A 17,409-nucleotide genomic window follows, 5' to 3' on the forward strand; every position below is an offset into this window, starting at 1 on the left:
CCTCTGGTACACTTGATTTCAAGAGTGGGCAAGAGCCTGATTCTCGGGGTATAAAGGCTGACAATTGGAAGGACCTTAATAATATTCTCAATTAACAATGGCAAACTGGGTGATATTCTTTAACAAAGTGAAAGGTGCTACTCTGCAATCACAATTGAATAACCTCTTGCCAGGACCACAGTTTTAAAATATTATTCACCTAAAGTTTACTTATGTGCTGAATTCTGATACTCTTCAAATCAAGTAGAAACTGCTGAAGTTAAGGAAGTCTAGAGAAACTTTACACACAAATATGAGTTTATTCTTTTTCCCTAATGAAAACAGAGATGTTTTACTAGATTCCTTGATGGTATTAGTGCACAGTACTTCTGAATGCTGAAACAAGGCAGAGGAAGTACATAAAAAATACACTCAGTTCCCTTTTCTTATACCAACAACTCTCAATTATCTTATTTATGGGAAATAAAAGCAGAAATTTTTACGTGTCATTGTGATGTTTATCCTTTTTTCTAGTTTCCTGTTTTTTCAAGTCATTAAAACTATATTATACACATAAAGCACCATCAGTTTTCAAAGCAGTTAACAATTTTTCTCCTTTGAATCTTCACAGTACCAGTGCACACAAATAGTTCCCCATTCCCTCCCCAGGCTGCTGTAGAAAGGAAATGTGAATCACTCAGTATAACCAGTGGAGCCTGCTGAGGCTGAACACAGAAATTAATGTAAGGACACAAGAATTTGTTCAGTTTATACTAAAGAAAGTGTCCTTTGGTGATGAGGTGCAGTGATGCTGTGACAGCCCCATCAACACTATGTACTGTGTTACCTAAGGGGAAACAGGAAGAACTTGTGCCTAGGAAGGAGCAGAAGGCTCAGAACTCAGTGGCATGGCAGTGGTTTCTTGTGCTAATCAAAGCCATGGCTCTCATGCTACAAGGTGGGAAAAATACCTTTTGCTGTTTGAAAGCTTTTCTTCCCTGTGCAGATGAACAGCTACTGCAGACTTGTCTGAATGGCAAACCTGAACTTCATATTTTAAATACTGGTGCTACATAAACACTAGCCTTGGATACAAACTGTATTGGGTAATTTGATTAACCAATGCTATCTTATCAGTAAGGCTGTGTGCTTTTGTGAATAAGCTGATTTCATGAGCTGTTTGTTGAGGTTTTTGCCATTTTAGCCATTAACAATGACCAGGTGTTTAGAAACTATGCCAGACATTTATAATGACAAGTGTTAGGACAGATGAAATAATATACACATGAACTGTCACGGAAGTAGGACTGTTTCAGATGGTTTTTACATTGAAATTCCCAATTATTAGGCTTAGTGTTTTAAATCTTCAAAACACCTTAGAACCATGAAACAATCAGTGCTCAAAATATTCCCTAATTAGCAGTATTTGCTGATGAGAAAATATGACAGAGGAAAAAGAATTTGCCAGAGTTCAGGTGGACTTTTCAATGTTTTTTATTCCAGATGGAAACGAGATGTGTATTTGTCTAAAGCTGTGGTTTCTCATCTAAAAATCCCAGTATTTCAGTCTGCAAATGAAGAGTGGAACAGGAAAATGTCTAATGCTGGCAGGTGGCCAAGGCCTGGGTCTGAAAAGCAGTTTGCACCTTGGCAAAGGCCAGGAGAAAAGCAGGACCACTCACCCAGCTCCCCTCTCACAGCCAGAGCAGCTTCTGCAGGGCTGGGCTGGGCTGGGTCGTGTCCCCCTCAGCCAGGCACCACCTCAGCCTTCACTGAGGTCACTTTTTTTGACAGAGCCTGACTAGAGAAAAATGTTTCTCAGGTCCAGAAGAATTTTCAGTCAATATTAATTAATCCCTGACCCCTGGTACTCCTTTTTTTTTCCCTTCAGGCTGTATTTATGTTTACACTGAACTGTCTTTACCTTTCTCATTATCTTTTTCTTATAAAGATTCCTCTTTTCCTCAACACCCAGCTACCCATTTTCACATAATTAATTAATTATTTGGCCTCAGCACAGGGCCAATATGTGTGAATACCTCACCATCCCAGCTGGCCACTTGTCTCCTAGTGCAGGCTGAGCTTTCAAGATTCTATCGAGTTGCCTCTGCATCATCTTGTGACAAACTCTATGACCAAGGTCCTTTTATTATCAATTAACCAGAAATACAGCAAGACATTTTGTTCAATCTTTCAGTGCATGAGCTAATATTTGTACTGCAAAATTCAATCCCACTCATTTCATCCCCTTCAGCATTCAAAGTCTTACAGGGGTTTTTTCTGTGTGTACTGGGATCCTTTGCTAGAGTAGTGTCTCCCAACCCAGCATCAACCCCAGCCTGCTCAGATCTGTGCTGCAGTGGTCAATGCAAATGCAGTGGTTAAGCAAATTCACTTACAAGATATATACATAAGAAATCCCACTTGCAGCTGCCACCCAACTCCACTTTCTTTTCAGCATTGTCTTTTTTCCTTTAGCCAGCTGCTTACACACATCATCATGCTGCTAATTCCCATGTTCTCCATCTTGACTGTTTTCCACATTTTCCACACATCCACTGTATCAGATGCTCCAAATCTATGAAATCTGTACTTGCTCAGTTGTGCCAGGCCTGACTCTTACTTTGCTTTTAGCCCTGGGAATTCCACAGACCTAATCCCTCTTTGCTTGCGGGCTCGGTTGTGCATTGCCCTCTTTTTTTTCCACTTGAATCTGTTCTTTTCCAGCACTGGATTCAAACCCCACAGTTTTACAGCATCAAAACAGGTTTTCTTTTCTACCCTCACAGGAAGTCTGCAGTGAAACCACAGCTGTAGGGGGCTGCACAAACAGGAAGAGTTCGCCTCTACGCTGCCACTTTGAGCTGATATCAAACCCAGCTCTCCCCTTACTGTTTAAACTTCAGGCTCCTCACCATTCCATACAAGTAGCAGAGCTTAAACTGCTCAACAGAACTTAGAGCTAAGAAACTGAAGGGGGTAACAGAAAATAAGATCATACCTTCTTTTCCTTATAATATAAACCAGCTTTTAATAATAAAAACTTCTATCACGTTTTCAGTGAGAATTACATATACATTTCAGTGTAAAACAGTGCACAGTGTAAATGCCCTTAGATACCCTTCTCTGCATCTCTTGTGTTGGCAGTGGCTGCAGACGTGGGCCAGGATCCTGCCCAGGCCATTCCACGGAGCTGAGCTGGTGGAGACACAGCCAGGGCTTGGCCCACGTGTTCCTTCTTACTTTTGGGTGTTCCTACAGTTCTTATAATACTAAGTACATTTTAAGTTGAAGATTCAGTGAAGAAACATCCATTTCTTCTTCAAACAGTAAATGGTAAGAGTAACTCTCCCAAAATTAACAAGAAAGTGCATTGAAATAGTGATCTGCTCATCTGGCTCCAATCCAGAATGGACACCCAGCACCAAACCCCTGGATCCCACAGCTGGCAATCCATGGGCTGTCCTAGTTCCCTGCAACAGGTTAGAGCTGAATATTTCACAGAATATTCTGGGTTGGAAGGGACTCACAAGGATCACTGAGTCCAACTCTTAAGTGAATGGCCCATAATGGGGATGGAGCCCATGACCTCTGTTATTAGCACCAGGATCTAAAGAGGCTGCTGTAGGTCAGAGGAAACAGTGAAAAGTAAGAGATCAAAACAAAACATGTTCCTTCCCCAAAATTATTTCAGTCTGTGAGTGAAAAGAAAAAAAACATTTAAAAATTAAGGAACAAGGTTCAGAACAATCTGCATCCCCCACATTGTCATAAGCCATTTTGTGTTGAAGAGAGGATCGAAAAAACTTAAGAGGTCTTCACGTCCAAATGAAAAAGTCTAAATTTAGGTTTTGAGTTGGTCTGGATGTTATTAAAACAAAACAAAGTCAACTAAAAACCAAACAACATCACAAATAACCCCCCAAGCCTTTATTTTCTAGAATATACATCACTGCAAAGCACTCCTGCATCTCCTGACTGGGAGCTGGTTCAAAGGAGGCTGCAGAGAGTCGGAGCACTGGGGAGTTTCCTGTACACCTGCTGTGGTAGGGAGGGGTGGTCATGTTAAGGCACTCACTCCAAAGGAACATTATTTCTATCCTGAGACTGCTGACATGTTTTGATTAGTTTCAGCCAGTAATTTGGAAAAAATTACTGTGCTTAGGGTAATACTGACAGACTGAAGAACAACTTTTCAAATGAGAAAAAATAAAGTACATTATTTACAGGATTCCTTTTTTCTTTTAACTTAAAAGCATCCCTAATACATTTTAATAACTGTATTAAAGACTACTTAAATATTGAAAGATTTTAAATAATGTAGATTTTTTTCAGTAAACTGGGAGTAGCTGTGTAACTGCCAGCATATTGGTCCCATTTTAAACAATATAATTTTTATTTAAATCTTGTATATATAATAACATGATCGAAAACACATATTATTCCACTCCACATAAATAAGTATAGTTCTTCTGACCTGTTTTAAAAACTACATCTGTTCAAATAATCAGATTATAAAACTGTATTTTTTCCTTTGTAAAGATTCCTTTAAAATCCTTCACTCCCAATCTCTCCTCTTCACTAGCACTGTATTCCAGAGTATATAATCATAGGGCATTAGTAAAAAGTTAATCAAAAACCTGGAAGCTACAGTAAGTAAAATGAAGTAATGGTAAGAAGTATTATGGAATGTATACTCTGCAGCATAGAGAGATTGGCTCTCACTGGGCTGAAGTGGAAAATGACTCCAGAAGAAATTCTTTATGTTGATATTTGAATAAACCAAAGACTGTGCTATTCTTTGTTCAAAAGTGCAGGTCAGTTCATGAAAAACTGGTGTTTCTGAAGCCACTGCACGAGGACGTCGACCAAAATCCTGCTGGCAGTCCCAGGGCTGCCAGGGCAGCACAGGGAGAGAGACACGTGTCCCCCAGCACTTCCTGAACCAATCCAGAACCCCAAGTCCACAACCTTCAGGTGGCAGCACAAACAAGCCACCAGTCAAACCGCACTTCCCTGAAGAACAATGGTCACTGTTCCAGGCACCTGGCAAACGCAGCAACGTCCATCCTCGCCCCGTGGGGTCTGTTTCAAGAATTTCTTCAAGAAGTCAAAGAAACACAAGAATCCTGCACGTGCTGCAGGAGCTCAAAGGCAGGTTCCTGGGGCCTGGGGCAGCAGGTCCATCTCCCCCAGCCAGAGCAGCACCAGCAGGGGCAGTTGGTGGGGCCCTGGGCAGGGCTGCTCCCCTGGTGCTGCCACGAGTGGCTCCCACTTCTATAAATCCCCGTCTGTAGGTGGCTGGCACAACCTATAGAGCCTTTGGGGCAGATGAAGAGGAGGGAATTAAAGATCACAAGGATAATAACAAAGTTACTGCCATCTTATACGGGAGTCAGCAGCTCCTTTGTCATTCTGCAATTTTTAGAGGTAATGCCATATCAAGAATATCATTATTTTTAATCTTAATCATTGCAAATTTAGAAGTGCCACTAGTGATTTGTTAACTGAAGTATTTATAATCATTGTTTACAACATTGTTTGAGACTTTCCATCACTCCCTTTTAATTTTGGGTCTTCAACAGTCCCTTCTCTCTTTTTCTATTTCCTTTGGTTTTTAAACCCAGTTCAGCATTTTACCTGAACAAAAAAGTTCCCTCCTGCTCCCTCCCAATTGGAATACCAAGCACATAAAAGAACATATTTGCTTGTTGACATGGTTGAACAAACTTTCAAATTAATAATCATATTTTCTGAGAAATTTTTTGAGTCACAAGATTAGCAAATTGAGAGCAGTGCTTAAATCTAAGCACATGTTTACTTGTCATTCATGTATGACTTTGTGGTAGCTTTTTCTTGGCTGTTTTCTTTTCATCTGAATAAAACCAAGTCTTTTATAACTTCTCTTTCAAGACTCCTATTAGAGAGTTTGACAAACCTCACCGTTAGGTAGTACAATCCTGAGAGTTAATATTAATTCCCCAGATCTCCTTTTAACTTAGTGCTCAGTTTTATTTCCCATTATGATGATGAAACCCGGTAGGAACACACATATCTGAGCTTTATTGCCCTGAAATAACCCGAGTAAATAGTCCTGGGATTTATCGTTGTGATTTGGAGTGTATTCAAAAGAACACACTCAACACAAACAAATCGTCTTCTGATTTGTTTGTAAAGCTATTTCTTTTTGAATGTAACACGCTGTTATGGTCATAAAAATGGAACCAAAGTAACATACAGCTGTTAATAAGGCAAAATAACCTCCCTGCCAAAATCTGATGGATGGCACTGGGGCCATGGTCCAGGAGCCAACAGCATCATTTTATTCCATTTTGAAATAGCAGTTACTGGTTTGCCTTTATGTAAACAATGCCATTAATGAACAAAATCAGAAGTTCTCCCATATTTGTACAGATGGATTCTGTACATATTGTCATCTAAACCACGATGATTTGTTACTGCCATTGAGGGGAAATGCTGTGTTATGGTTTATTAAAGAACATTCTTTTGCTGAGAGATGAAATTGGAAAAAATTGATCAGAGATACTTTTCTTGAAAATAAAGGTATTCTTTTCCTGTAGAGAGAGGCGAACATCTCGAGCTCCCTTTAGATGCAGTGGGATTCACAAATGTACAGAGCTTTTCAAAGCTGCCTTCTAGACAAACCCATACAGAACCTGTGCAACAGACCCTCCTCAGGGCTGCATTACTGTGGGGTTCCTCTGACTGGCAGCACTTGCTCTCAAACCTGCTCTGCCAGAACTCAGCCATCAGGCTCTTGTAAGCACACAGTGGTATCAGCTTATGGATTATCTTTGCATATCTGCACTCAGACTTGCTGTTCAGGAGTTTTTCTTTCTAAGCATTCCACACGTGGCTGTCAATCCTTGTCTTTGCCAATTCACAGCAACAGTTCAAAAAAGATCAGCTATGTTTGATTCAGAAAACACAGAAAGTCTTTGAATTTGATGATGTACAAATTGCAAGCAGCAAAGCTGATTAATCTACACTTAGTTTAGTACAGGGAGAAAGAAGAACAGGATTCCTCTTTTTTTTTTTCTCCAGTATTGCTACTAAGATCATCTCTGGTTATAACAGGAACTCCACAATTGTTCCAGAAACATAAAACCAGCACTCAGAGCAAATGCATAATACATAATAACCTACCGAGGTGCACACTGTGGCATTTGGTCCATCACTTTCAGATTCTTGGCAGAGATTTCAACCCTTGGTCCCTGTGAAACAGAGAATTTATGGTACTAACAGTATCGATAGAGCTGATGATCCTTAGGGGAAAATATTGTAATGGGAGTATGGTTCCTATTTGAGAATCCATTAACTACTTCTAGAAGATTTGGAATCCATTGGGTGCATACATTAGTCATCTGTGTTTACTTAAAGGACAGAATTAGTCCCAAAGCATTTTACAAGCACTGCTGTCTAGCACTAGGGAATATCTACTATTTAACACTGTGGTTGAGACTTGGTTTTTTTCTGTACTGAAATTGTCTTAAGTATTCTGCACAGTCTATCCATCAAGGCATACATTTTAAATAATCTACACCGAGGCATAAATTTTAATTGCTGTAATGGCTATACATGCAAAGGTTCATTTGTTCCTGTCAAACAGAGGTGTAACTATTCAGACATTAGTAAGGTTATAAATTCATAAGTCTGGCTACGTGGGTTTGTAGTGCACAAAACACAGTGCCCACCAAAACAACCTGGTGTTTGTGCCACGATGTCCCTGGGATGAAGATGGTGGGTGCAGCAGCCACAGCCAAATACTCACTTGCTTCCTCATGATGTCTGTAGCCTGCATGATGCACTTGGGCAGGAGGCCGTGGCTGCGGGCCAGGATGGCAGCTTGTTCCAGGGACACACTCAGGGTACTCCTGAGCGAGGGAACACGAGACAGGAGATCACAAATCAGCTTGAAAAAATATAAATATGGATGTACTGGACACTTACCTGCTCTGCTAGTTGGTTACTTATCTTCACTTGCTTAGTTTTTTTTACCTACAAAACTATTAAATTACCTCAGTCCTACATTTCCAGTCTTGTTACACTTAGATACTGCAACTGTTTGAGTCTCAGCATCATTACTACAAGGCTGTGTGTCACTGCTCTTCTGCATTGAGTCATTTAAAGGGATTCACAAATGAATCTTGACTTTGAGACACTGGAAGAACAGTGTGTTTAAAAATCAACATGTGCACACACCAAGATTCTAAAACTATTTTTGAGCAACTTCCTACATGTTCAGTATGTGACTGAAGACAGCAAGTTCTGTGCTCTCAGATCACTCAGTTGCATTGGTTGGTGCACTGAAACACAAAAACTTTTGTGTGTCAATACTAATTATTAACAAAACTATTAATAGTCACAACCTACCCCAAAGTAAAGATGTTAGTAGATTTAGGTCCTTATGACATCCCTTAAAATTTACCTTATTTTGCTTTGAATGGAATCAAATCTCTAGGAAGGACAGAAGTTCTCACCACAGCAGCAGGACCCAGGTTTAACCCTCACCTCTGCATCCCAGTGCCACACATGGTGATCTGACAGGCTCCCAGGCGGTAACAGAGCTCAGAGGATACAGGCAGCAAGGCAGCTCCTGATGTGGGACTGCTGGAACATCCTGACTGCACTGGTTTGGGGGTGATGAAAGACTTCATCAGCCTGCAAAGCTCATCCATGGCATTGATAGGGCGAATGAGCTGAACAAAGCAATACAAACACAGTCAGTGGCATATTTACACCTTCACTTGTATTTACAAGCCTTTATTCTATATCTAAGCACAATATTCTACAGGAGAGTAACTCCCACACAGGAACAACTAATCAGAATATACGTGAACTTTGGAAGTGGCAAAATACAATTACTTAGGCTCAGGGTGATTCTTTGCAGTTCCCACAAATCACACACATCCTCTCCAAAGCAGTTGCAAGGCTGGTCTCTGGCTTTGTGTTCCCTGCAGCAGCATTTTCATGCCTTACCTGCAGATATCCACACATGTGCCCTGCCCTGTTAGACAGACTGCCTGTACATGAGATGCTGGGCAGCACCATTCTCCTCTTGGTTTAACTGTGAACAAAGTGTAACTTGCAAATGGAACATTTGTTCATTTTCATGCATCTGTGGGAGAGGAAAATGAGCCTGTTCTGTCTGGCCTCAGCCACCGTGTTGGTGAGAGGCAGGCAGGGTCACCCAGAGCCTCCTTAGTGCCAAGTTAGGGGGGGGCTGTGTCTAAGCTGGTTCTGCACATTTTCCTCTCAACAGAAGAACTGCAGCCAAGCTCCAGAGAAATTCACCCCTTTAGGGTAGGGAACATTTTAAAATGCTGTTTGGGTTTGTACAGATCTGCCATACAGGTATCCCACAGCTGGGATTTTAGAGATGTCGAAATAACACTTCTGTGAGAGAATTTATTGCAGAAATAAACACAGCAACAATACCTGGTCAATCTTCACTGCAGTAGTATTGGAATCAGTGGGCAAGTTTGATCTCTCTAGGTAAAATGTCCTGCAAAAAGGCCAGCAAGGACTAGATTAGTTGGTTGTCCCAGTTCAAGCACATATGTGTGTATTATCTTGTATAAAACAGTTGAGCAAGCTATGCTAAAAATCTGGTACTTGAGGATCTGCTTTCTTATTGAACCATTGTGATGGCAGTAATTTACAGACTCTGTACTAAAAAATATTCCAAATCTCCATTTAAAAAAATAATTTTAGTTCTGCACAAAATGCTGAGGTCAAATATAATGGGCATTTCATCCTGTACAGTGCACTCCTGAACGAGCTTAAGTATGGGAAGAAAATTAACAAGTTTACCACACAACGAGGATCTCCAAAAATCCTATTTGTACAAAAACCCCATCATGAATGGAACCTCTTTTTCATTAAATTTTAAGGCCCTTAGGAAGGAGGGCTCTGAAATTTTCCGTGTCTTTTAAGGCAAAGCAGGAGCACAGGATACCTGAGTTTCCGGTAGTATTGCTGCACTTTCTCAAGTGAAATACCATTAATTTGCTGCGGGAGTTCATCCAGAGATGAGCCAGCTGGTTGTGACTGCCCCTCCGTACTCTCTAGGGCTGAAGAAGAAAACATTTTACTAAACCTATGTTCATTTATTTATCTTTGTACCATCTCATTACTCAGCAGACGACTTTGTCACTGTTTGATCATGTCAAGGCTGATTCCGTTACTGCACTAATTTAGTGCCTTTCCCAATATGGGAGAACAGTGGTGATATCCTAAAGGTGAGCTTCACAGAAAGCACTTCTATCTAACAGCAACTGTTCCCCATTAATGGTCCCTTGAAGGAAACGTCCTGTATTGTATTTTGGTGGGAATATTTGCTTATCAAGTCGATTTCCAGCCCAGATGATTCTGTCATGCTGTTTGCTTTTTAAAACACTTCCCTGTAGCCTGGGCACACCTCCTGATCCCACACGGGATCAGACCATCCATGTACTCCAGTAGTGTCTCTATGGCCATTAGAGGAAAGCATAAAAAAGTCCCAAACAGGCATATCTTGTTCTCATGAGTGTGCCTTATCTAGTACTCCCCAGGTCTTCCTAAAATAGAAGCACCTGCTTCTTAAATGTGTCTGTAGGTCTCAGCCGCATTTTTTTAAGAGCTTCATGGTCATTCTTTATTTGGAACCTTTCAGAACCATCAGTTAAGCTTATTTTTCTCAAGAAAGCTTTTTATAGACACCTTTTGTGAAGAGCACCGTGTGCAGTTTCAAGCTTCCCCCATTCTGAAACCGAGCAGGCAGTTTGGAGAAGTAGAAGCTGTCAAGATAAAAGATAACCTTCAAGGCCTGACGACTTCCTTCAATGTGGTAGAAGACATGAGTATCTGGAGAAATAAAGATAAAACACTTACTGCTTTACCACAGCAAGGGAATTGTGAAACCACTGTTAAGAAACTTTGTTAGATTACCTAATGACATTTCCCATCTCCACCATAAGATGAGTAAGGGAGAGCCTTTATGGAGAGAATGTAGGCTCTGACATACTACACTTAAAAAGATATTAGTTGGTGTGATTTAGTCTGATGTTTGATGCAAATACAATAAACGTGGTTAATAATTAAAATCCCATGTTGTTTCATGGCATCTCAACCAGTAAACATGAAGAGAGAGCTGGCAGGGTGGGACACTGGACACTGGAGAGCTGGGGATTCACCACAGGGAACGTGGTGAATTACAAACATCTGTCAGGAACTGCTCATCATCTGTGACACCTCCCCAGGTACAAAGCCACCCTGATAAGGCACAAGCCACAGCTACACAGCACAGAACAGGCACCACCATCCCACCCTGTCAGTCCTGCTTTTTATGCTCTGTGTTTGCAGTGCAAACTGAGGGACTCCAACAGACAAGCTACCCGGTGCTCTCCAGGTCTGACATGGTCTCCTAGATCACAATCCTAGAGGATATTAACCCATAAAACATACAACAACCAAAAAAGAGCTTTAAAGAAACAGAGGATACTCACTTGCTACAAGACTTTCATCCAGCTGCTTGAAATAGAAGGCAACTTTGTCTAGTTCAGCCAGAGTGACCTGGATGTCTTCCAGCATGGTGTGCTCCTCCTTCTGCATGTAAAGCAAGGAAACACACACAACTAGGTTATTACCTGGCAGGAAGGTGTCATTTTTATGGGCATGCTTTGGTTGAGGAGACCTAGAGCAGAGTGCAGAGCTTTCCATAAGCTCCATCCCAGCCAGGGAATTACTAACAGCTCCTTAACTCATACTGGTACAAGTTTAACCCCCCCTTGCTTAGGTGTCATTTATGTGATTCACAGTCGAGAGGTTTAAGGACTGAATGTTTGAAGGGATCTCTTTCTCCAAGCTTTATTCTATAACCTAAACATGTGAAGAACAGCTGATCAGTTACTGCAAAATAAATATTGACACGCTGCATGCAATGAAAAGAAACAGCAGTTACATACACAAGTAGTTTGGATTGTATTTTGTAAAAAAACCCACACTCAATCTACAATATTTCCACAGTCAAAAAAAAAATCCATTTTCTATACTGTCAGAGCTACTTGTCTTTTTTATGCTCCTTTTTTTCTTAGCATTTTTACAGTTATGGCAGCTGATCTCCTGTAGCTGTGGCTCATGTGCTTGTTAGGTGCAGATGAACAGTACAAACGTGGCTGTGGTGCCTCACACCCCAGCACCACAGACCTGAGAGATGGACTGTCCATTTGTCCCAACTCCTGCAATCCTCCCAGCTTTCTTGCCTGTTTGGGGAATGCCTGTCCTCGCCAGGGGATGGCAGGGGACACTCGTGTCACCAACAGCTGGGCCCTAAAACCTCCCTAAATGCAGTAGTTGTTCCAAATGTGAAGGCAGATCAGTTCCTATGGTGTTCTGGTGTGACCATGGGCCCGGTATTTGTGAGGAGATGAAAATGGCAGGATAAGGAACATGGGCACTTGGTTGCCAGCAGCAGGAATGCCCAGAGTTCGCTGTAGTGAGAGTCTGAACATGCCACCAGAATAAGGGGCTCCAGCTGTGCTGTGAGTGGCACAGAATCACACAGGCAAGTGTGAGCAGACCCAAGGGTGCCCCAACTCTTCATCTTACCACAGTGGGGGAGAGAAGGGACTGGTAGTGCAGTAGAACTCCAGTGGCTGCGATCTGCTCCAGCCACTTCCTGCTGGCATCTCTGCTGCTCTCTTCGTACTCCCCGTTGTTGTTGTATCGATAGTTGAGAGCAGCCAGTAACTGCTCTGAAAAGGTGCAAATAGCAGCCACAAGAGACTGAGAGAAGATGGAATCACGTCTCAGCTGTAGCTCAGTATCTGCCAGAGAAGGGGAGAGAAGCATAAAGAAGTCATGAGTACACTTGTTTTTCATCTCACTGCCAACAAAGCAGTTTGTGTGTGGGGTGCACACGACATTCGGCCTCAGCTTTGCACCAACTGAACAGATAACCTCCCCTTGCTGTGTGACCTGGCTGGAGAGATGAGGACACCACAGCTGGCATACATGCATCTTGCAAAATTTTCTAGTCCAGTAAACTGTTTATTCCTCTCTCTGCCATCTGCATGCTCCTTCTTCTGACTAGAAAGAGCTGTAACTCCTTAGATACAGCCATATCTGGACTGTTCCCCTCTTTTTATGTTTACAGAAGCAAAAGAATTATTGAAAGGTCTCTGTCCTTACTTCTCTCCTGGTCTATTACAGATTAATCTTCCTCCATCCATCTGTATTTTGTGGGCTTCCCATATGCTTAATGCATTAACTGGGCCCATCCATATGGTACCAATTGGTTTATGTTTCCTGGGAGAATTTCCCCTGCGTTAACTTTGCTTCCAGTGTGCCTGCCAGGCAGCCACATGCTGGTCAAAGCAACCTTGTCACACTTAAGAGGATTGCAGGCCAAAGAGGCACATGAATAAGTGAAGAGCTACTTCCCAGGAGCCCCCAGCTTCTCCAGCAGGCTCTCCTTGGCAAGGCAGAGTTCCCCAGGGAAAGAGGCTGAAGACATCACCCAGAGGCTTTGAATGTCTGGATTATTTTTACAAGTGCTGAACACAACAGACTGACTAATACACTCCAGGCCCTGGGCCATGTTCTCAGCTTAAGGGTAACCATCCTTCTTTCCAGAGGATGTTCATGGAAATGCTGCAGGAGATGGGGCACACGTAGACAGGCATTTGGGGACACATTGTATCTGCCATCAGTAAAAATAGCCTTTATGGTCACTAGACTGACCATCCACAGGCTGCTTTGGACAGACTCATGGACCAGCCCTGGCAGGAGCTGAGAGGTAACTCAGAGCCATACAAGTCTCTCATCTTCACTCTATGAAAATCTGAGAAATCAAGTCTGGCATAGTCAAATAATGACAGCATATTTCAGTTATTTATTACCTCATTTTCAAGCAAACGGACATCAAATAGATGCTACAATTACAAAAAGACTGTGCATTGGCTCCTCAGAAAGACCTGTCCCTTCCTCTGCAAGCACAAGAGTTGGTGCATGGTAACAGGTTCCTGATGTCCCCAGTGTATTTAGGAGCTCCCTGTCTTTGTCTGCTCCTGGCTGTAATTTCAGCACAGACAATCCTAACTCCCCACACGCCTGCTCTGCTTGGAAAGATGACAGAGTCCATGGTCTCACAGAAAATTGTGCAATACATCTCATTTTTGCTGCGTGTTCTCACCACAGCAGGAAGCAGTAAAGGCTGTCTGGGAAGGAGGGTTGTGCAAAGGAAAAAAATGAAGACAGTAAAAAGAAAAACACTGCTTCTCAAACAACAGCAACCAGCCAGGTAACACAAGCAGGCTCCAGTGAACTGAAATCATGTAAACTGAAGAAGAGACATCAGATCCATGGGAAGGCTGGCCTAGATGCAGAGCAGGAGAAATGTCAGCATAAAATGCCAGGGCAAAAACTCCTAAATGCTAAGGAAACAACACATCACATTCTCATGTATGCACGTGAATGCACATAAAACTGTCTAAGGGACTTCTGATGCCTGTTGTTGTTCTGCAACAAATGAAACCCCCTTACCTGTGCATTTTAACAAGGCCAAAAGCAGCTGATTCTTCCCATCTAAAACAGTGAAGACAAGGAATGCTGTGGTCAACATAATGCAAGGCAGGTGTGTTTGGTCAACAGTCTCCCCATTTCCCCAATCCCTCACCCAGTCTTTTTACTCTGAGAGTCCTCACTTGCACAGACACATTCGTGATTCAAAAACCCAAGGTGTAAAGCAGGGAATTTTCCTGGCTACATGCTCTGTGTTAACTTCCATGAAACTTGTAGATGAATCCCTAAGGAGGTGATTTCTGCCCAGTGCTTTGCCCTGGGCTGCAAACATCAGCTTCATCTCCCATTTCAGCTCAACCAGACTGCAACAGGTTAGGATGTTGCAGCATCTGATTAGCATTCATTTCAGTTTGGAATATACCAAGCACCTCTCTCTTCAATTTCTAAAAGGGTTTAAAAAGCACAGGGAGATGGGATCAGTTTGATATCAATCTAAATGGGCTGATGAAATAAAGTAAGGAGGGGAAGCTCTTTGGAATTGCTGCACAGGTGCAATTTCACCATAGAGCACCAGGACTCTGCAAACCATAACGCTCTGCCTGCTCCTCTCTAGAGCCCAGGACAGCCTTACTACAAACTGAGATCAAATTATAAAATCAACTGCTATGCTGGACTAGACCAAGATCTTTTCTCCCTGAAGCCAATAACAAACTTTTCCTTATTTACAGACCTTCCACATGTTTCTGTATGATTTCCACAAGGTTCCTGATGCGCACTGGAAGGTTCCATGGATCTTCCTGAATGCTGGCTTGAATGTTGTTCCGGCACCTAACTGTGGTTTCTTCCTTCTGCTTAAATTCTAGAAAACACGGAGTGTGTTAGCCCTTAAGGAAATGCTCCATAGCTGAGTGGCTTAGGAGTTATAATGTAAATACAGCTGAAAGCAGAGACACAGCATCAATAACAGTAATTGTGAATTGAAGAAGGTTCTTAAATAGAACCACTACAGAGGGAAAAGACTATTCCCATACTCCAGTAGCAGCAGTCTCCCACACAGGACTGTGGGCCTGTGTGACCTGCACAGAGCAGGGAGCTCTGCCCCACTCCTCAGACACAGAACCCCTCTCTGTTTCAGCTGTCGGGTAGATCTCGAGCCTCTGGCTGTGCAGAATCACATCAGCTGTTTGGCTGCAGCTGTCACATCCCATAATACTGATGAGAGTTCTGAAATATTCTGCTTTCTTTCAGCTGATGGAAGCTAATTATTTAATTATGGAGTAGAAAATTTACTCTCCAGGACTTAGCTATGTAGCTAAGCCAAATTTCCATTGTTGAGGATAAAATGCATAAGCAGAGAAACACAGAAAAACTGAGCCAAGTAACTGCTCCAAGACAGGAACAGGGGAGCATTCCAATGTCCATCCATCATCAAAAGGTGTCTGTGGTAGCTATTAAATGGATACTGTGGTGCAGGATTCCAGCTGAGTGTAAGCAGGGCTTGTCTGTTCCTCAGTGTGATGAGAGTGGAATCATCAGTTAAATAAAAGACTCTCTCAGGCTAATTAATATAGTTTTAATAAATGAGACTCTGTTTAAGTAAAATAAAAAGAAGGGAAGTGTCTGTTGTTTCTGCACTTCATTCCAACAGTGCATGGAAAGACTAACACTCTACACAAATGTGAATGTGTTTGTAGAGATGAGTTCATGTAACAGAACTTCACATGAGTTATTCCTGGAGTCAGGAAAAAAAAAGCAGGAATGCCTCTCTAGTTCTAGAGCTTGCCACTGTAACTAAAAACCAGAACCTGTCAGGAGTTGGAGTGTGACTACAGCACCTGGGGTACAGCAGGAGTAGTAGGAAACTTTTCAGATTTCAAGTGGGAAAGGAAATGCAGCAAATGTTCAGAAAATAAAGTCCTGTGTACTACAGGGAGACAAGAAACCACATCCTGAGCCCCAAAACCACTAAACCCAAAGTCTCATCATGGTCCCTGAGGAAAAAGAAAACATGGTATCATCTGTTTGCTCTCTATGGGAATCAGTTTTCAAAATAAGTGTCATGTGAGGATGAGTTTACTCTGGCAGTTATCCATCTGAAGAAAAGCAGAGTAAGTCATTAAGCAAACTCGGGCAGAACCTTTTGGTGCCTCAGATTTCCAGCGTTCAGCCCCTCCTCAGCTTATCAGAGCACTCATTCACCTTGTATCTGACCTATCCCTACTTTGTACCTTTTGAGATATGTTCACATCAAAGGGGGGATTTGGAGACTTGTGAAAGAGCTGTGAGGATTCAGCGGCATGTAACCAAACAATGTTCTTTGTGTTCAGGAGGAATTCACATGAAAACAACCTCTTAAAGATGTAAAATTTCAGTGGTCAGAAAATTTCAGTTGTACCTGCCAATAATGCATGACTGGGCTGACTGCAGAACTAAGGAACTCTGTGTGGCCAGACAGCATGTGTGCAACCATGGTAAGCTCTTAGGTCTTGGAAATCACATTACTAAATACAATCAACCTATTTCTTTACCTTGCAAACTGTGGTCCATTGGAAAGTGCTTGGTTTCTTCAAAGGCTTTAGTTATTCCTGGTCCTTTTAGAAGTGCATTGATTGCATCAACCTACAGTTGGAATGTTATGCATCAGTGTAAGTAAGACTTGCAGAAGAAAATCTGAACAGAGCTCTTGTGGGGAAATGCCCAAACCATTACACTGTTTGTATTTTGGAACAACTGCCAAATAGCAGTAGGACTTTGTAGCCATGAACTGGCCTCAAGAGCCTCTCTCATTTAATACAGCATTTTGCACAATGATGATCTTCATGCTGATAAGAGAATATCAAACCATGCTCCAGTGTCACACATCTATAAAGATATCTGCAGGCCACACCTGGGAGAACCCTCCTGCAA

The 17,409-nt window shown here is 42.1% G+C and overlaps 1 protein-coding gene across 1 annotated transcript in view; it reads right to left on the reverse strand.

Moving 5' to 3' along the window:
* Nucleotides 1-1,904: 1,904 nt before the first annotated feature.
* Nucleotides 1,905-17,409, reverse strand: part of PREX1 (phosphatidylinositol-3,4,5-trisphosphate dependent Rac exchange factor 1) — a 143,224-nt gene continuing 127,719 nt past the window's right edge. Inside the window, exons 29-40 of the mRNA XM_017832306.1 lie at nucleotides 17,031-17,121; nucleotides 15,233-15,361; nucleotides 14,524-14,565; nucleotides 12,589-12,806; nucleotides 11,487-11,586; nucleotides 10,702-10,845; nucleotides 9,959-10,073; nucleotides 9,439-9,505; nucleotides 8,512-8,699; nucleotides 7,772-7,874; nucleotides 7,147-7,214; nucleotides 1,905-5,299 (exon numbers count right to left, since the gene is read on the reverse strand). Coding sequence (XP_017687795.1) covers nucleotides 5,257-5,299; nucleotides 7,147-7,214; nucleotides 7,772-7,874; nucleotides 8,512-8,699; nucleotides 9,439-9,505; nucleotides 9,959-10,073; nucleotides 10,702-10,845; nucleotides 11,487-11,586; nucleotides 12,589-12,806; nucleotides 14,524-14,565; nucleotides 15,233-15,361; nucleotides 17,031-17,121 — 1,308 coding nt within the window. The 3' untranslated portion in view covers nucleotides 1,905-5,256. The remainder of the gene's footprint in view (nucleotides 5,300-7,146; nucleotides 7,215-7,771; nucleotides 7,875-8,511; nucleotides 8,700-9,438; nucleotides 9,506-9,958; nucleotides 10,074-10,701; nucleotides 10,846-11,486; nucleotides 11,587-12,588; nucleotides 12,807-14,523; nucleotides 14,566-15,232; nucleotides 15,362-17,030; nucleotides 17,122-17,409) is intronic.

Source organism: Lepidothrix coronata, unplaced genomic scaffold (genome assembly GCF_001604755.1).
Source record: "Lepidothrix coronata isolate B3197 unplaced genomic scaffold, Lepidothrix_coronata-1.0 Scaffold201, whole genome shotgun sequence".
Lineage (NCBI taxonomy): Eukaryota > Metazoa > Chordata > Aves > Passeriformes > Pipridae > Lepidothrix > Lepidothrix coronata.